At 40.6% G+C, this 21,016-nt stretch overlaps 1 protein-coding gene across 4 annotated transcripts in view; it reads left to right on the top strand.

Annotated features, from left to right (window-relative positions):
- Positions 1 to 21,016, top strand: part of PIK3C2G (phosphatidylinositol-4-phosphate 3-kinase catalytic subunit type 2 gamma) — a 664,807-nt gene that overhangs the window by 486,465 nt on the left and 157,326 nt on the right. For all 4 annotated transcript variants that reach the window (XM_027541447.1, XM_027541446.1, XM_027541448.1 and 1 more), the window contains 2 exons: positions 2,973 to 3,109; positions 5,877 to 6,046. In XM_027541447.1, coding sequence (XP_027397248.1) covers positions 2,973 to 3,109; positions 5,877 to 6,046 — 307 coding nt within the window. The remainder of the gene's footprint in view (positions 1 to 2,972; positions 3,110 to 5,876; positions 6,047 to 21,016) is intronic.

Genomic DNA, 21,016 nt, shown 5'->3' on the forward strand with positions numbered 1-21,016 from the left:
CATTGCTCCAAATTTGCTCCAGATTTGATGGGATAAAAGTTACTTAGGAAAATTGGACCAGTTACATCTAGGATCCAGCCAGGTTACTAAATCAAGCTCTCCACTGGGCAGGGGTGGGGAGGGGAATGGAAGGTGGAGAGGCTCAGTCTCAATGATTACAGAAAGCTGCTAGTGTTTCTCAGGCACCTTTTTTTGAGAAACACTACTTTCTGTGATGGCTCAGAGGTTAAAGCCTCTGCCTGGAATGCGGGAGACCCGGGTTCAGTCCCTGGGTCGGGAAGATCCCCTGGAGAAGGAAATGGCAACCCACTCCAGTACTCTTGCCTGGAGAATCCCATGGAGGGAGGAGCCTGGTAGGCTACAGTCCATGGGGTTGCAAAGAGTCGGACATGACTGAGCGAGTTCACTTTCACCTTCTGTGATAGGGGCTTCCCTGGTGGCTCAGTGGTAAAGAACCCATCTACCAATGCAGGAGATGTGAGTTCAGTCCCTAAGTCAGAAAGATCCCCTGGAGAAGGAAATGGAAACCCACTCCAATATTATTACCTGAGAAATCCCATGGACAGAGGAACCTGGCAGGCTACAGTCCATAGGGCTGCAAAGAGTCAGACATGATTTAATGACTAAGCATGCATGCACAGCTTGTATGATATCATCTTAAAAAGTTTTCTCCATAAGAACCTTGCTACTTAAAGTGTGACCTACGGACCAGCAACATGACATCATCTGTGAACTTGTTAGAAATTCAGAATCTCAGGTCCCACTTCCACCCTACTGAACCATAACCTACATTTTGACAAGATCCTCAGGCAATACACATGGGCATTAAATTTTGAGAAATGCTATATTACAGAACTATGTGATTGGAGCCACACATGTTACCCAATGTGCACAGAATTGTGCTAGAAGTGTTTAAAAGGTGTATAATACACAGTAGCTTAAAATGTATAAAAATGTAAATTATGGTTTGAATTAATGGGCAGAATTTACCCACCATGATTGTTATAAATGAGGTACAAAGTTTTCTGGGTAGTCAGCAATGAAAGACTTATGATAAATGACTTGGGATTTAGCAATGATTAATTCCCTGAAGACAAATGAGGTCTGAAGCATAACTGACTTTGCTGCAGTACCATATCTAAGGGTGCATTAATCCACGTCCTAGTCTGGGGTGTGGTCAGATGCACAGGGCCTTCCCTGGTGGCTCAGTGGTAAAGAATTGCCTGCCAATGCAGGAGATGCTGGTTTGATTCCTAGGTCAAGAAGACCCCCTGGAGAAGGAAATGGTAACCCACTCTAGTATTCTTGCCTGGGAAATCCCATGGACAGAGGAGCCTGGTGGGCTATAGTCCATGGGGTCACAAAGAGTCAGATATGACTCAGAGACTGAACAATAACAAATTTGAGGTGGCGATGAAGCACCATGGAACCAGGTGCCATGATTTTCTGTTAGAAAGTGTTAGATGGAGGAACTGGGAGAATGAAGGAAAATTTCAGGGTCGGAAAAAGGAATTATATTGCTGTTTCCAAAGTAATTATATTACTATCAAGTGTTAAGTTTTACATTCACTATCTCTATACGCAAGGGAATACCTGCACAAGAGCCAAATACTGTCAGGCAGAGAGGGAGAAATGATATTAAAGATATGACCAGGATTTATCTCTGGGGTGTTACATTTCCTTCTTTTTTGTTTTCAACAAACTGATTGTAATATGTTATTTTTTACAGCGTTCTATTCCCACTCTCCATGTTTTAAGTTTCTCTCTGATCCAGCAAAGTAGTTGCCTAATAGTCACCCCAGGGCTGGGCTATTGAGTATTACAAGATTAAGCCCGAAAAAAAAAAAAAAAAAGAGAGAGAGAGAGAGAGATGAAGGCTACAACCAGCTGCCACTGGCCAAATCCAACACAGAGAAGTGTTCTGCCTACCATTACTATGATCTACTCATTTGTCGTTTAATTTGAATATTTTTAAGGTAGACATAAAACAGTCAATTTTTAAAACTTAACTGTCTCTCTTTTCATATAGTTACATTTATGTCCCTGATCCCTTTGGGCATTTGTGTTTGCAACTCTTGCAGCTGTCAAAGATTGTGGAAATTAGAAATTCTCAACTCTAATTTCTTTCAATGACTTTATTTATAGAACTGTAGATTACAGATTGTTTTTTGGGCATTATTCCTAGGAGAATTTTAAATACTGGGTTTAAATTGCTATTCTGTACATAATAAAAATCAGAAGGTTTGAAAATATTTACATTCCAAAAGCCTTAGGAACACAGCGAAAAGAAGCCTTGATGGTTAGTGGGTCAAATGTCCTATTGAAGTTCATTCAATGTATGTTCCCCTAAAAAATTATCATAGTTTCCCTTTAATATTGACTGAGAAGGAAGGAGCAAGTGGCTCTGTACATGTTTACTGCAGAGTTACTCTGTTCAGTCCTAGAAGTGAAACTGGTAAGTGAAGCTTTTATTAACCTGAACATTGATTTTACAGTATATTTGAAATATTTGTCATGTAGATTATATTAGATTCACTTATTTCATAGATGTGCTTGTTATACAAGTATAAATGTCTTCCTTTAAACTGTAAATGAATGCACAAGCCATACATTAATTAATTCACTACTCTGTTGACTCAGTGAGGTTTCTGGGAGACCATCTAGATTGACTCTCTACTATTGTTTTAATGGAACATCTAAGCATCTAGTAGAAATAGATGCTTCTGATACATCTGACCGAATATGAGTAGCCTCATCACTCCCCAGGATTTAGGAAAAATTAGAAGGCATACCATCTAGGTAAGACTCCTTCAGAAAAGAAAATTTGAAAAAAGAAAAAAAGTGGGGTGAGGGGGTAATCCAAGTCATGCTAGCAACTGTTGTTGTCGTTACCTAGATCAAAATGCATTTCCTAAGTATCCTTCATCCTGCAGAGAAAGAGCTGTTTCCATAATCTCTTTTTTATCACGCAGGGTTGGTGCAGATGGTGCCTGATGCTGTAACCCTAGCAAAAATCCATCGCTGTTTTGGGCCGATAGGACCCCTGAAAGAAAATACAATCAAAAAATGGTTCAGTCAGCATAACCCTTTAAAGGCAGATTATGAAAAGGTTTGTCCTTTTGTAGCTAATTTTAAATGATGTACTTAAATAAGGATATACACTGGCTCATTAGATATTCTGATTTTTTTTTTCTTTCAGAGCACTTTATTTATTTATTTTATTTTATTTTTTAACTTTACAATATTGTATTGGTTTTGCCATATATCAAAATGAATCCGCCACAGGTATACATGTGTTCCCCATTCTGAACCCTCCTCCTTCCTCTCTCCCCATACCATCCCTCTGGGTCTTCCCAGTGCACCATCCCCAAGCATCCAGTATCGTGCATCGAACCTGGACTGGTGACTCGTTTCATATATAATAGAATGGTAGAGATATTCTGATTTATGAAAAAATAAATTGAGTTCTCTTGAGTTCTTGAGTTCTCTTGAGTTCTTGAGTTCTCTGGAGTTCTACTTTCCTCAGTCATCAGCCTAGTAATAACAACACAGTTTAAATGGTATATTGTTGTCATTGTTCAATCATTAAGTCATTTCTGACCCTTTTTTGACCCTATGGACTGCCATATGCTAGACTTCCCTGTCCTTCACTGTCTCCTGGAGTTTGCTCAAATTCATGTCCTTTGAATTGGTGATGCTATCTAACCATCTCATCCTCTGCCACACCCTTCTCCTCCTGCCTTCAATCTTTCCCAGCACCAGGGTCTTTTCCAGTGATGCAGCTCTTCACATTAGGTGGCCAAAGATTTGGACCTTCAGCTTTGGCATCAGTCCTACCAATGAATATTCAAGGTCGATTTTCTTTAGGATTAACTGGTTTGATCTTCTTGCAGTCCAAGGGACTGGTATGTTAACCCAGTAAAAATTTCTGTGTTTGGTTTTTCCTCTGGGTGGAAAATCTGGGCTATCAATAGAGACTTAGCTGCCCCTCTTACAGCAATCTCACATGAGATGATGCTTCTTGAAACTACCTTCTCTAAGTTACCTCTGCCTATTTGTCCACAATCTATAATTTCTAGAAATCCCCCTCCTTCCTTTGCAATGTATTTTCTTCTGCCAAGTTCTCTTTTCTCATGCCTTATTCTTTTAATATTTTCAGAATGCATAATAGAGTTTTCATTTTTTATATCTCAGAATTTACAAAATGCAATATTCCATTTGACCACAAAAATTTTTCCCACTTTACCCTGGCATCTAGCCTGCAGTGTACCGTTTTCAGATTCTGCCCTCAACCAGAGCTCCTACATGAAAGAATGAGTTGACTAGAGTCAGGCCTTGCCCCACTTGCCAAAGCATGAACTGGTACAGCTAGGTCCCCTAGAGAGGTAGGGACACCTTTATGCTGATTCACACAAAGATGCAATATGGGCCAGCATCAGATTTGCTCAGAACCATCTTGAGCCCTAAACATCCTTCATTCTAGGAAACTCCTCAGTCCTAGGCAAACTGGGAGGTTTAGTCACCCTAGTTGGCCTGGGACAGGAAAGAGACACCCAAGATTTAATCCACTCCAGACTTCTATGAGATTGAGTGAGTCAGTGAAAGTGGCTCAATCGTGTCCAACTCTTTGCAACCCCATGGACTATACAGTCCATGGAATTCCCCAGGCCAGAATACTGGAGTGGGTAGCCTTTTCCTTCTCCAGGGAATCTTCCCAATCCAGGGATTGAACCCAGGTCTCCTGCATTGCAGGCGGATTCTTTACCAGATGAGTCATGGAATACAGTAAAATACAGGTTTGGGAGTTCAAATAACAAAGAATTAGATGAAAGTATCTTGAATCTATTTTTTACCCATTCCCAAAATTGAAACTTGAGTTAGGCACAAACCCTGAGGTTGTATTGTTTGAGGTGTTTCCACATACATTTAATGTTCATAAGTACCACTTGAAAGACATATTTTATTATCTTTATAAGTAAAGAAAATCAAGACAGACAAATTAAGGCACTTGGGATACCTGGAACTGACCCGGCATGTAGTCCAGCCACATGGACTTCCCTTCCCAAGGGTCAGCCACTAGCTGAGGAGGCCCACACGTGTGGCTCAGTCTTACTCACGGTTGCACCACGGTTACACTTATCATCGCATCATCCATCAAAATGATGTATATCCAGGAGACAAATTTTTTGTAGAAAAAGGAACTTTGGCAAGAAGCCTGTGTTCATTAAAGAAACGTAAGCCACAGCTGACTTAATGGAACCTTCTTCCACCCGCACAGGTATATACTGTACCAAACCCTTTGGGGCATTAACTGGATAATATTTTTGTAAGGGATCAGACATCTCAATATTGTTTATTTTGTGTAAAAACTTCAAATATTCAAAAATTGATATTTTACATTTCTATAGGACTAGGCAATAGTGTTCTTGCCTGGAGAATCCCAGGGATGGTGGAGCCTGGTGGGCTGCCGTCTATGGGGTCGCACAGAGTCGGACACAACTGAAGCGACTTAGCAGTAGCAGCAGGCAATATTGAGCCATATTGTTCCTTCTTTTACCTTGAAAAAAGTAATCCACTCTTGTGCAACTGTAACATTAAAAAATCACATTATGGATAAACTATGAAAATTAGCTTTAATTGAATGAAAGATATTTTCTTCCATTTCAACAAAAACATTCATTGAGCCAAAGAACAGACTGCTTCACCTTCTTCTGTAGCATATCAAGAACCAACCATTTAATCATATCTTCTCAACTGAGATGCAGAATTTGTTCCAGATGATATAATTCTGTTTTTTATCATACTTTTACCATTACCACTGTGTTTGCTCATTTGTGTTTATATTACTTTTGTGTTACTGTTTTTCAACTGATTAGGTCTTAAGGAACTTCTTCTATTCCTGTGCTGGCTGGTGTGTGGTAACGTTCATCCTAGGAGTCTGCGACCGACACAATGACAATATCATGCTGACAAAGTCGGGCCACATGTTTCATATTGACTTTGGAAAATTCCTGGGTCACGCGCAAACATTTGGAGGGATAAAAAGGTCAGTGCTCAAATCATGTTTATTGTAGTAATTAAGCAGTCTCCTGAAGTGATCTATAACATGTAACAGCATCCCGGTAGATGAGTTGCTCCGCATCTCTCAAATCCCCTAAGATAACATAAACATGATTATATAGCTAATAATACTTAAGGAAAGAGTTTTCTCAATAGATTATTAATGGAACAAATTGTGTGTGTGTGTGCGCACACATACTCAGTCGCTCAGTCATGTCCACCTTTTTGTGACCCTAAGGACTGTAGCCCTCCAGGCTCCTCTGTCCATGGAATTTTCCAGGCAAGAATACTGGAGCAGGTTGCCATTTCCTACTCTCGGAGATCTTCCTGACCCAGGGATCAAAGCCTTGACTCCTGTGTCTCCTGCATTGGCAGGCAGATTCTTTACTACCAAGCCACCTGGAAAGCCCTAATGGAAAAAATTAGGTTTCCTCAAATTGTTAGGGAATTAAATTGGCCTTCTCTCACAGGATCCTATTCCTGTTTTGGTCTGAATTGTTTGAAACATGGTATTTTCATTTTCTTATAAACTTTGAGTGGACAGTGAGGACAGAGCTCATGGTCTCAATACAGCTGGTATCTTGCCCATAGCAATCACCACCCTGGTCTACATGAGTACACTTAAAATGAGCATACTTCCTGACTAAGTTAGGCTTGAATCATTCCAAAAATATTCAGTAAGCAACTACCATTCAAAACTCTGAGGATACAACAGTGGAGGAAGCAAATACAAACCCTGACCTCTTTCTAGTAGGGATAACAGACATCGAAGAAGATAACATGAGGAAATGAGGGGTTTCATTTCTTACTAAGAAACAAAAGCTGAGAATTGGGATAGAAAGTAACTGCGCAAGGAATGCTATTTATGTTGGCCAAAAATTTCACTCAGGTTTTTCCATAACAGTGTAAGAAACTTGAGTGAACTTTTTGGCCAATCCAATATTTTAGAGAGACTTCCTGGAAGAAATGAGAGACAGCTGTATAGTGAGTGATCCTCTTGTGGAGATCCATGAGAAGATTATTCCTGGAAGAGAGGACACCAAAATAACAGCCATGAGCACAGACTAAGCATGGTACATTCTAATGACAAGAAGAAGGCCTTGGGGCTTGGAGATGGGATAAAGAGAGGTGAACTGTAGGGAAGAAAGATGAAGAGTTTGGTGGAGGCCAGATCAAGTAGGGCATTGAAGACATGGTGTAGAGGGTGAAAGTAAAGTAGCTCAGTCGTGTCTGACTCTTTGCGACCCCATTGACTGTAGCCTGCTAGGTTCCTTTGTCCATGGGATTCTCTAGGCAATAATACTGGAGTGAGTTGCCATTTCCTCCTCCAGGGGATCTTCCTGACACAGGGATCGAATCCGGGTCTCCCACACTGCAGGCAGACTCTTTACCGTCTGAGCCACCAGGGGTGTAGAGGGTGGCTTTTACTTAATGTTTAGAGGCAACCATTGATGGATCTCAGGGGAATTCAAAGCTCTCTCCTGCTGTCCTGTGAAGTAATGGGAGTAGTTAACAGACTATTCGGAGAAGGCAGTGGCACCCCACTCCAGTACTCTTGCCTGGAAAATCCCATGGGCGAAGGAGTGTGGTAGGCTGCAGTCCATAGGGTCTCGAAGAGTTGGACACGACTGAGCGACTTCACTTTCACTTTTCACTTTCACGCATTGGAGGAGGAAATGGCAACCCACTCCAGTGTTCTTGCCTGGAGAATTCCAGGGACGGGGGAGCCTGATGGGCTGCCGTCTATGGGGTCGCACAGAGTCGGACACGACTGAAGCGACTTAGCAGCAGCAGCAGCAACGGACTATTACAATAGTTAAGGCAAGACCTTAATGGTAAAGAAGATTCCAAACATATTGTGGAATCTGAGCCACAAGACCTACTAATTGACTGGGCGTTGTCTATCATTAACAGGAAGAGAAAACAGGCCTGACGGGTAGAAGAAGTAAGGAAAGCATTCAAGGATGACTCTTAGATTTTTGTTCTTTGCAAATAATTATATCTTTTACTGAAATGGAAAAGACTGGTGAATAAACAGGTTTTTGTTTTATTTTATTTGAGCTGGAGGCAAGGGAATCAGAAGTCTAAGACTAAAAGTCCCTTGCTTTAAAAAGATAACTTCATATTAAAGTAGAAATGGTATCAGACCATTCCAAAGACCCATCAGTCACTTTTATCTAAAAACAGCTCCTCAACAGAGGACATAAAAATGTCTCCTACAATATTACGAGATGAATTTTCACCACATGGTCATAATCTGGTATTACAATGCCAGTATAAACTACATAATAAGGTTCAATTCTTACAAACTGATAGCTTCTATTTTCTGAAGGCCTACAAATGGAGTTGTTTCACTTTTTATTACTTTCAAAACATTGCCTTCTATAATTAATTAGCTCAGGAAAATTCACCACATACTCATTCGTTCCTTAAACATCTTTTGGTATGGTCTATATGTGAAGGACTGTGATAAGCCTTGGGGATACAAAGATGAATAATATATAGTTACCACCTCAGTGGTGCTTACTCTGTCTTTAGAATTTTGGGGAGTGAAGTGAAATGAAAGTTGCTCAGTTGTGTCCAACTCTTTGCAACCCATTGGACTATACAGTCCATGGAATTCTCCAGGCCAGAATACTGGAGTGGGTAGCCTTTCTCTTCTCCAGACGTTCTCCCCAACCCAGGGATCAAACTCAGGTCTCCCGCATTGCAGGCGGATTCTTTACCAGCTGAGCCACAACCACCTCACTGGTGCTTACTATGTCTTTAGAATACTAGGAAGACTGACACATAAATAATTATCAAAAATGTGGTGAGGGAAAAGATAAATATATAGAAAATTAGAACACCACAGAGGAGGGATACCTGGTTTATGAAAGACAAATGTTTGTTAACAGCTATGAGCATATTACATAATTTAATAATGTAACACTTTTCCTAAGATCCACTCTTTCCTAGAAATTTAAAGATTACATTAAAATTGTGACATCTTTATTGTGCTGTGTTGTTTACTGGGGGGCTTCCCAGGTGGCACTAGTGGTAAAGAATCTGCCTGTCAGTGGAGGAGACATAAGAGACGTAGGTTCAATCCCTGTGTCGGGAAGATCCCCTGGAGGAGGAGGAAATGGCAACCCACTCCAGTATTCTTGCCTAGAGAATCCCATGGACAGAGGAGCCTGTTAGGCTACAGTTCATAGGGTCACAAAGACATGGGCACAACTGAAGCAACTTAGCACACATGCACACCGTCCACTGAGAATTCGGGTTAACCCTTTTTCATTTACTTGACAAACATCTGTGTTGACCACGGAGTGGTTAAAATATGCATAAAGATATTCCAGTTATACAGAAAAAAAAAAATTCAGTTAGGGAAACATAAAAAGTAAAGAACAAGTTACTAAACAATAGGGTAAGTGCTATATTAGAGGTAGGTACAAGGGTCTACAGAAGAGGTGGAACCCAGTTTGTTGGTTTATTGATACTTCAGCAGGTACTGCTGCTTCTGAAGTGTGACAATTTTTTTTTTTAATGCAACCACTAAGGAGGTCATGAAAATGTGCCCCGTAGAGAACCTTACTTATGGTAGGTGCTTAATACCATTTGCTGAATTGTTGTTGTTTAGCCATTAAGTCATGTCTGACTCTTTTGTGACCCCAAGGACTATAGGGTCCCACCAGGCTCTTCTGTCCATGAGATTCTCCAGGCAAGAATACTGGAGTGGGTTGCCATTTCCTTCTCCAGTGGATCTTCCTGACCCAGGGACTGAACTCTCATCTCCTGCATTGGCAGGTGGACTTTTTACTACAGAGCCACCAGGAAAGTCCTTGCTGAATTAGTCAGCCAATAAACTATTCACAGGTCAGCCCTCAGCCATTCAATAATTAACTGGATGAAAGAAAATGAAGTTGGCACTGTCTTTCCTTGAGATTATTGGGCACCAGCTGAGGTGGCTGACAGAAGCATTGTGACCCATGTGGATTATTGTTTGCAGGATTTTATCTCCACCAGTGACTATGTAAGGCTCTTTGGCAATGTCTCCTTAGATTTCTTTCTTGATACTGATGCTTCTGCCCTTTTATTCTTTTTTTTTTTTTTTGCTGTCCTAGGTCTTCATTGTTGCACACAGGCTTTCTCTAGTTGCAGTGAGTAGGGGCTACTATTCATTGCAGTGCATGGGTTTCTCATTGAAGGCTCAGTAGTTGTGGTACAGTGGCTTAGTGGCTCTGAGGCACGTGGAATCTTCCACAAGCAGAGATTGGACTCATGTCCTCTGCACTGGCAGGTGGATTCTTAACCACCAGTTGATTCTTAACTTGACCACCAGGGAAGTGTTAATCTATGCCTTGAGTTTCTATAATGATTAAACTGAACTATGCAACCTAGATAGCATATTCAAAAGCAGAGACATTACTTTGCCAACAAAAGTTCATCTAGTCAAGGCTATGGTTTTTCCTGTGGTCATGCATGGATGTGAGAGTTGGACTCTGAAGAAGGCTGAGAGCTGAAGAATTGATGCTTTTGAACTGTGGTGTTGGAGAAGACTCTTGAGAGTCCCTTGGACTGCAAGGAGATCCAACCAGTCCATTCTGAAGGAGATCAGCCCTGGGATTTCTTTGGAAGGAATGATGCTGAAGCTGAAACTCCAGTACTTTGGCCACCTCATGGGAAGAGTTGACTCATTGGAAAAGACTCTGATGCTGGGAGGGATTGGGGGCAAGAGGAGAAGGGGATGACAGAGGATAAGATGGCTGGATGGCATCACTGACTTGATGGACATGAGTCTGGGTGAACTCCAGGAGTTGGTGATGGACAGGGAGGCCTGGGGTGCTGTGATTCATGGGGTCGCAAAGAGTCGGACAAGACTGAGTGACTGATCTGATCTGATCTGATCTGATGCCTACTCACTATTACTCTGTATAGATTAATATTTTGAATTATAGCTGCTGCTGCTGCTGCTGCTGCTGCTGCTGCTGCTTAGCCACTAAGTCATGTCTGATTCTTTAGCGACACCACAGTAGCCCACAATGGGGATTTTCCAGGCAAAAACTGTCCATGGGATTTTCTAGGCAAGAACTGGAGTTGGTTGCCATTTCCTCTTCCATGGGATCTTCCCAACCCAGGAATAGAACCCGCATCTCCTACTTGGCAAGAAGATTCTTTACAACTGAGCCATCTGGGAAGCCCTGAATCATAGGCAACATCCAATAATTTCCTTCCACATCTCTTTCAGTTGTGTCTGGAGTTCATTTGAATGTTGTTTCATTAAGCAGCCAGCTTCTTCAATCCTAAGTCCGTTGGTTGCTCTTGGTTGCTAGGTGAACAAAGGTCTCTTATAAAAAAGGCCTCTGAATCCCCCTGAGATAAATGTGTTCATTATTACATTATATAACTGATCTCTAGAGCAAAACCTAACTACACCTTGCTTCTTCTATACACATACTAGACATATTAATAAACATCCTCTAATGCACTATGTGAATCACAATACTGTGGAAAATTCTGAAAGAGATGGGAATACCAGACCACCTGACCGGCCTCTTGAGAAACCTATATGCAGGTCAGAAAGCAACAGTTAGAACTGAGCATGGAACAACAGACTGGTTCCAAATAGGAAAAGGAGTACGTCAAGTCTGTATACTGTCACTCTGATTATTTAACTTATATACAGAGTACATCAACGAGAAATGCTGGGCTGGAGGAAGCACCAGCTGGAATCAAGATTGCTGGGAGAAATCTCAATAACCTCAGATATGCAGATGACACCACCCTTATGGCAGAAAGTGAAGAGGAACTAAAACGCTTCCTGATGAAAGTGAAAGAGGAGACTAAAAAAGTTGGCTTAAAGCTCAACATTCAGAAAATGAAGATCATGGCATCTGGTCCCACCAGTTCATGGGAAATAGATGGGGATACAGTGGAAACAGTGTCAGACTTTATTTTTTGGGGTTCCAAAATCACTGCAGATGGTGAGTGCAGCCATGAAATTAAAAGACACTTACTCCTTGGAAGGAAAGTTATGACCAACCTAGATAGCATATTCAAAAGCAGAGACATTACTTTGCCAACAAAGGTCCATCTAGTCAAGGCTGTGGTTTTCCCAGTGGTTATGTATGGATGTAAGAGTTGGACTGTGAAGAAGGCTGAGCACCAAAGAATTGATGCTTTTGAACTGTGGTGTTGGGGAAGACTCTTGAGAGTCCCTTGGACTGCAAGGAGATCCAACCAGTCCATTCTACAGGAGACCAGTCCTGGGTGTTCATTGGAAGGACTGATGCTAAAGCTGAAACTCCAGTACTTTGGCCACCTCATGCAAAGAGTTGACTCATTGGAAAAGACTCTGATCCTGGGAGGGATTGGGGGCAGGAGGAGAAGGGGATGACAGAGGATGAGATGGCTGGATGACATCACTGACTTGATGGACATGAGTTTGAGTGAACTCCGGAAGTTGGTGATGGATAGGAAGGCCTGGCATGCTGCGATTCATGAGGTCGCAAAGAGTCAGACACGACTGAGTGACTGAACTGAACTGAATATACAAAGCCAGGTTTGTAAATCATGCTCTATGAATATTCTAATCTCTTGTAGCCTAGCAAGGCCATTTAAATGTCCCAGTAATAACCAGCACTAAGCCAGGATCATACTCCTTTACATAAAATGCTGTACCCACAAGGAAAAAAAGAGCATATGTGTCCCAGAACGCATATTTCTATTTGTCTACTCCTTAAAACCATGAAGAAGGAAAGTATCCGTGTGACTTTTTATGGTTTACAAAGTGTCACTAACCCATACATTAACTGATTTTATTTCATAAGACAATTGCTTAACCTCACATAAAAGAGTACAGTTTCCAGTTGTGAATGGGAATGGAGCTGACAAAAAAAATCACATAAAATCGTTCTCTATGTTGCAGATTTAACCCTTAGCCAAGGATACAGAACTTAAAAATGGAATTTAACAGTCCAACAAAGCAGTGCAAATAAATTTAAGCTGGGGAGAGATTTTCCCTTGGTTTCCTTAAAAGGAAACAGTAATGAAGTGACATTCTCCATAAAAATATGATCTTGCAAAATAAAGGACTTTTTTGTTGTTGTTTTTTACCATGCCCTAAAGCATGCAGGACCTTAGTTCTCCAACCAGGAATTGAACCTGTGCCCCTGCATTGGGGGCATGGAGTCTCAACCACTGGACCACCAGAGAAGTCTCAAGACATAAAGGAATTTCTTGCTGTGCCATTGCCCTTTAATACTCATGCTTACATCATCATCCCAGAGCATCTCACACTAACCATCTGTGTGATTCTGTTTAAGAAATGTTTATAAACATCAGGCTCTTCTGATTCTTGAATTATGTGAGTCAGCCCAGCAACACTCCTTAGGAGTCTTCACTCAGGTCTCCCTGAACCACTGCTCTGAATTCAGTTTTCCAGAAATCTGGAAAACCTATCTTCAATAGACCAAATCTGAGGATCCTATAGATTTTCTAACTATGAAGAAAGAAAAAAAAATTACAGCTCAGTTATGAATTTGAAGAATTTCACATCCTGTACATAAAAAAGCAGTTCTTTAGTGTTGGTTTTAATTACGAGATTAGATAAAGAGGATTTACACCAGCAGATTAAACCACATGACAGTTTAGCCCCAGCATTACTCAATGATTCTCGGAGAAAAGAGTGGCTAAATCCCCACAATGAAAACAATGAGATTTCACCAACTTCCTGAAACCAATTGGTTTTTCTTTTGAAATATTGCTTAATTATTTTGTTCATTTCTTTATTTTCTCTCACAAAGATTCAAATTAAAATGGTTAACAAATTACACATTCACAATTTTTCAAAGTTGCTGTGTAACGATTATTTCTATATAGTATTTTTTCATTACATAAAAATATTATTGTAATAAACTCTAAATCTCCACTCAATGATTTCTTGATGGTGACTCTGTTACAGAGGAGGGGATATTAAGGAAGGCCTTTATTAGCAATGTTTATTGTTCTCCTAATTCACTGTTTCACGCTTTTATTTTTTTTTAGACTATTATTTCCAGTCCATATGATCTTTCACTTTCGTAATGCTGGACTTGCATGACGTCTTTCTTGCAGCCTTGTGCATGTATGCTAAGTCACTTCAATTCAGTTTAGTTCAGTTGCTCAGTCATGTCCGACTCTTTGCAACCCCATGAATCACAGCATGCCAGGCCTCCCTGTCCATCACCAACTCCCAGAGTTCACTCAAAACCATGTCCATCGAGTCAGTGATGCTATCGAGCCATCTCATCCTCTTTTGTCCCCTTCTCCTCCTGCCCCCAATACCTCCCAGGATCAGAGTCTTTTCCAATGAGTCAACTCTTTGCATGAGGTGGCCACAGTACTGGAGTTTCAGCTTTAGCATCAGTCCTTCCAATGGACACCCAGGACTGGTCTCCTGTAGAATGGACTAGTTGGATCTCCTTGCAGTCTGAGGGACTCCCAAGAGTCTTATCCAACACCACAGTTCAAAAGCATCAATTCTTCGGCTCTCAGCCTTCATCACAGTCCAACTCTCACATCCATACATGACCACTGGAAAAACCATAGCCTTGACTAGATGGACCTTTGTTGGCAAAGTAATGTCTCTGCTTTTGAATATGCTATCTAGGTTGGTCATAACTTTCCTTCCAAGGAGTAAGTGTCTTTTAATTTCATGGCTGCAGTCACCATCTGCAGTGATTTTGGAGCTCCCAAAAATAAAGTCTGACACTGTTTCCACTGTTTCCTCATCTATTTCCCATGAAATGATGGGACCAGATGCCATGATCTTCGTTTTCTGAATGTTGACCTTTAAGCCAACTTTTTCACTCTCCTCTTTCACTTTCATCAAGGGCCTTTTTAGTTCCTCTTCACTTTCTGCCATAAGGGTGGTGTCATCTGCATATCTGAGGTTATTGATATTTCTCCCAGCAATCTTGATTCCAGCTTGTGCTTCTTCCAGCCCAGTGTTACTCATGATGCACTCTGCATATAAGTTAAATAATCAGGGTGACAATATACAGCCTTGACATACTCCTTTTCCTATTTGGAACCAGTCTGTTTTTCCATGTCCAGTTCTAACTGTTGCTTTCTGACCTGCATACAGGTTTCTTAAGAGGCATGTCAGGTGGTCTGGTATTCCCACCTCTTTCAGAATTTTCCACAGTTTATTGTGACTCACACAGTGAAAGGCTTTGGCATAGTCAATAAAGCAGAAATAGATGTTTTTCTGGAACTTTCTTGCTTTTTCCATGATCCAGCAGATGTTGGTAATTTGATCTCTGGTTCCTCTGCCTTTTCTAAAACCAGCTTGAACATCTGGAAGTTCACGGTTCATGTATTGCTGAAGCCTGGCTTGGAGAATTTTGAGCATTACTTTACTAGCATGTAAGAACGCCAAGAGAATGCACTGGTCATAGGAAATACCCTCTTCCAATAACACAAGAGAAGACTGTACACAAGGACATCACCAGATGGTCAACACTGAAATCAGATTGATTATATTCTTTGCAGCCAAAGATGGAGAAGCTCTACACAGTTAGCAAAAACAAGACCAGAAGCTGACTGTGGCTCAGATCATGAACTCCTTATTGCCAAATTCAGACTTAAATTGAAGAAAGTAGGGAAAACCACTAGACCATTCAGGTATGACCTAAATCAAATCCCTTATGATTATACAGTGGAAGGGAGAAATAGATTTAAGGGACTAGACCTGATAGAGTGCCTGATGAACTATGGACGGAGGTTCATGTGATTGTACAGGAGACAGGGATCAAGACCATCCCCATGGAAAAGAAATGCAAAGAAGCAAAATGGCTGTCTTAGAAAGGGAGGCCTTACAAATAGCTGTGAAAAGAAAAGAAGCGAAAAGCAAAGGAGAAAAGGAAAGATTTAAGCATCTGAATGCAGAGTTCCAAAAAATGGCAAGAAGAGATGAGAAAGCCTTCCTCAGCAATCAATGCAAAGAAATAGAGGAAAACAACAGAATGGGAAAGACTAGAGATCTTTTCAAGAAGATTAGAGATACCAAGGGAACATTTCATTAAAAGATGGGCTCAATAAAGGACAGAAATGGTGTGAACCTAACAGAAGCAGAAGGTATTAAGAAGAGGTGGCAAGAATACACAGAAGAACTGTACAAAAAAGATCTTCATGACCCAGATAATCATGATGGTGTGATCAGTCACCTAGAGCCAGACATCCTGGAATGTGAAGTCAAGTGGGCCTTAGAAGGCATTACTACTAACAAAGCTAGTGGAGGTGATGGAATTCCAGTTGAGCTATTTCAAATCCTGAAAGATGATGCTGTGAAAGTGCTGCACTCAATATGCCAGCAAGTTTGGAAAACTCAGCAGTAGCCACAGGACTGGAAATGGTCAGTTTTAATTCCAATCCCAAAGAAAGGCAATGCCAAAGAATGCTCAAACTACCACACAATTGCACTCATCTCACACGCTAGTAAAGTAATGCTCAAAGTAACTTCAGTTGTGTCCAAATCTTTGAGACCTTGTGGAGGTAACCCACCAGGGTCTGCTATCACTGGGGTTCTCCAGGCAAGAATACTGGAGTGTGTTGCCCGCCTTCAGGGGATCTTCCTGACCCAGGGATCGAACCCATGTCTCTTAAGTCTCCTGCATTGGCAGATGGATTCTTTACCACTAGTACCACCTGGGAAAACCTCTTGCAACCTTATTTCTAGATAATTTTAAGAGGCCGTAAGAGCAGTAGTTAGTCTCATACCCTGAAGATAGGTTTTGCTTTAAAAAAAAAACAAAAAACAAAAACCTTATCATTTACTAGAGATCTAATCTTAAATATATGGCTTCTCTGTGTGTCAGTTTAATCAGCTATAAAATAGATTCGGTTTGAAGATTAAATTAATTGATATATGTAAAGTGCTTAGAAGAGTTCCTCAATCTGAGAGAGGCCTCTATAAATGTTTGATGGAATTAATAATAATGTAAATACTCCAAATGAAGTGACAAGAAATTAGTGTTAGTTGCTCAGTCGTCCCTGACTCTTTGTGACCCCATGGACTGCAGCCCACCAGGCTCCTCTGTCCATGAGATTTTCCAGGCAAAGATACTGGAGTGGGTTGCCATTTCCTTCTCCAGGGGATCTGCCCAACCCAGGGATCGAACCCGGGTCTCCTGCACTGCAGGCAGATTCTTTACCAACTGAGCTACAAGGGAAGCACCGACAATAAATTAGGTTGTATCATTAGGTAATTATTGTTTCTTTTGTTTAAATTTACCTAAATATCGTGAAAGTGTGTTAGTTACTCAGTCATGTCTGACTCTTCGTAACCCCATGGACTGCAGCCCTCCAGGCTCCTCTGTCCATGGAATTCTCCAGGCAAGAATACTGGAGTGGGTCGCCATTTCCTTCTCCAGGGCATCTTCCCCATCCAGGGATCAAACCTGGGTCTCCCACATTGGAGGCAGACTCTACCAACTGAGCCATCAGGAAGCTAAATATCTTATCTGGTACTCTTTAAAGGATGTGTTTGAAAATCATAAATTGAACTGTTTTTTAGCTCTCTGACTTTGAAGCTTGTTGCCTGAAAGAATAGATTGCACTATTTGTCAGGTTATTCAGCTTGTGATGTTTTTCACCAAGTCACTCTTGACTTCTGATGTCATTTAAGACATGTGCTAAGGTGTGTGAGAACTGGCTCATACTGGCTTGAAAGAGCCTACTATGTGTTATTTCTTCTCAACACCACATTTCATTGACATTCAACTGGTAGCCTGAAATCAGCCATGGTGGGAGAATATATATCATGGAAATTTGGCAAATGTCACAAGTCAGAGCTTTTTTTTTTCCCTTACAGTGAGTGAGCAGGTTATTAAATATTTACCACCACACTCTAGGACCTAAATCATCTATTAAAACAGATGAAAAATCATTTGAGAACTCAACAAAAGTCAAATTCTGGTTTTTTCCTATTAAAATACATACACTTGGGTGATTAAAAAAAAAAAGTATATATATGTCTTTTTACAACATGATTTAGACCCAGTTTTCAAGTCTTATCCCAGCAGATCAACAATCACTTAATATAATTGATCTCAGAATTTTCTCTCAATTTTAGTCATAAAAATTATCTGTACCTATAATCATTTTGACATTATCTTCACTATTTAATTATTACTAAATTTTAAAATGTTTAATGTCTCAGTTCTAATTTGAGTATTATATTATTTATATTCTAAATATCCTCAATTTAACTGTCTTTAGGGGAAAAAACTCCCTGAGCAGATTAAAAGATTAATTTTTGTCTTACTCCAGTCTTTCTGGTTTAGTACAATATTCACAGTAATCCACATGCTGTATGGATATTAATGATTTCCTGCATGGTTTAATTACTATCTTGGTGTTCTTTGAAATTAGGTGAGTTTCACTGGTCTGTTATTCACAAAATTGTTTATTAAGAAAAAGACTGATTCCTTTAACTCAAAGCAGGTTTCAATTTCACCTGAACTTTTGAGAAGAAAAACATACTTTCCAATACCTCTCCAACTGTAAGTGCCGTGAGAACACTTTTGTATCTTAAGCACCTAGCTAATGCCTGACATTTTCAGAGGCTCAGTTTTGGTTGACCGAAGGATCACTGCAAAAATGCCATACATTTTACTTTCCTTCACTTTTCCTGAAGATAAAATTGTGAAGAACTTGCCATATTCTCTTATTCCTGGAAATTTACCAGGGGATTTTACCTTATGGTCACTTTCCATGTGGGAGTCTGGAGGATGAGATTCAAAATTTGATACTGCTGCTGCTGCTGCTAAGTTGCTTCAGTCCGACTCTGTGTGACCCTATAGATGGCACACCAGGCTCCGCCGTCCCTGGGATTCTCCAGGCAAGAACACTGGAGTGGGTTGCCATTTCCTTCTCCAATGCATGAAAGTGAAAGTGAAGTCACTCAGTCATGTCAGACTCTTAGCGACCCCATGGACTGCAGCCTACCAGGCTCCTCCACCCATGGGATTTTCCAGGCAAGAATACTGATACACACTACCTCATACCCACTTAGGATGACTACTATCAAAAAAACAGAAAATAAGTTCTTGATAAGGATGTGGGGAAATGTCAGTGAGAATATAAAACAGTGCAACTACTGTGGAAAACCTTCTGGGTGTTCCTTATAAAATTAAAAATGGAGTTACTATATGATCCAGCAATTCCACTTCTGGGAATATACCCAAAAGAACTGAAAGCAGAGCAGCAAAGAGATATTTGGTACAACCATGTTTATCACAGGATTACTCACAATAACTGAAATGTGGAAGCAATCCGAATGTCCATCAACAGATGAATGGATAAGCAGAATATGGAGTTCTTTAAAGAGAAAATTCTGACACATGCTACAACATGGACAAGTCCTGAGGACATTATGCTGAGTAAAATAAGCCACTCTCAAAATCACAGGTGAGCCCGGCAGAAACCAACACAATTCTGTAAAGCAATTATCCTTCAATTTAAAAATAAATAAATTTAAAATTAAAAAGAAACACACAAGTGAGTGTATGACTCCACTTTCATGATGTACTTAGAGTAGTTCAGATCATAGATCCATAGATACAGAAAGTAAGGCAATGGTGGCCAGGAGCCCCACAGCCAGGAGCAGTGGGGAGGGTAAATGAGGAGTTTAAAGGATATAGAGCTGCACTTTTAAGAGAGGAAAAGAATTGTGGAGGTGCATGGTGTTGATGGTCACACAACATTATGAATATTTTAATACCACTGAACTGTACACTTAACAATGGATAAGATTGCATATTTTATGTTGTTTGTATTTTACCACAGTGAAATAACTGGGGGGAAAAATGGTAAACTGTAAGTTTGATAAAAGCCTTATCTAGCAACAACAAAAAAAATCAATCCAAGGTAAACTCCACCTAGCATTTGAATAGACCTTTGGATTTTTCAAAGCTCTCTATTTCAAGAAATGAAGTTTGTCACTCTCGTCTTACAGCTGACTCTCCCTCTTTTACTTCACTTTACCATTCCACTATGTTTCACCATTGGCTTTCATTTGAGTAAATTCCTTTTATTTACCTCCCTCTTATGATAAGTTAAAAAACATTCTTATGAAAAAATGCTCAATTTGCTCTTTATTACAGAAATTCAAATCAAAACTATAAGGTATCACTTCATACCAATCAGAATGGCCATCATCCTAAAATCTACAATTGTACTGATGGAACTATTTCCAGGGCAGGAATAGAGATGCAGACATAGACGACAGACTTGTGGGCACAGCAAGGGAAGGAGAAGGTGGGACGAATTGAGAGAGTAGCATTGAAACATACAATAAGGAAACATACACTTTACCATGTGTAAAATAGGTAGCTAGTGGGAAGTTGCTGTATAACACAGGGAACTCAACCCAGTGCTCTGCGACAACCTAAAGGGGTGGGATAGAGTGGGAGGTGAGAGGGAGATTTAAGAGGAAGGGGCCATATGTATACCTATGGCTGATTCACATTGTTGTTATGACAAACCAACACAACATTGTAAAGCAATTATACTCAAATTAAAAATAAATTAAACAGAGAGAACAAGATGGTGAGGAGGAGGTGGACATGGAGTACATCTCTCTCCACAGATACATCAGGAATACATCTTCAGACACAGAAGTGCATGCAGAACAACAGCTGAGAGCAGACAGGAGTACCTCACCAGTGGAAAAGAATATATAGACCCACGCAAAACTCATGATCAACCCCCGAGCCTTTGGAGTGGGAGCACTGACTCCAAGACCCTAGAATACAAGAGAACTAAACCTACCGGGGCATGAAATAGTGAGAACTCACACAAAGAAAACCACTGGAATACAAGGCCTGGCATCACCCAACCACCAGTAGCACCCTGTGCAGGACACCTCATCTGAACAACAAACAAAACAAAAACACAAACTAAATCATCAGCAGACAGGAGTACCACCTCA

This window comes from Bos indicus x Bos taurus, chromosome 5 (genome assembly GCF_003369695.1).
Source record: "Bos indicus x Bos taurus breed Angus x Brahman F1 hybrid chromosome 5, Bos_hybrid_MaternalHap_v2.0, whole genome shotgun sequence".
NCBI classification, from domain to species: domain Eukaryota; kingdom Metazoa; phylum Chordata; class Mammalia; order Artiodactyla; family Bovidae; genus Bos; species Bos indicus x Bos taurus.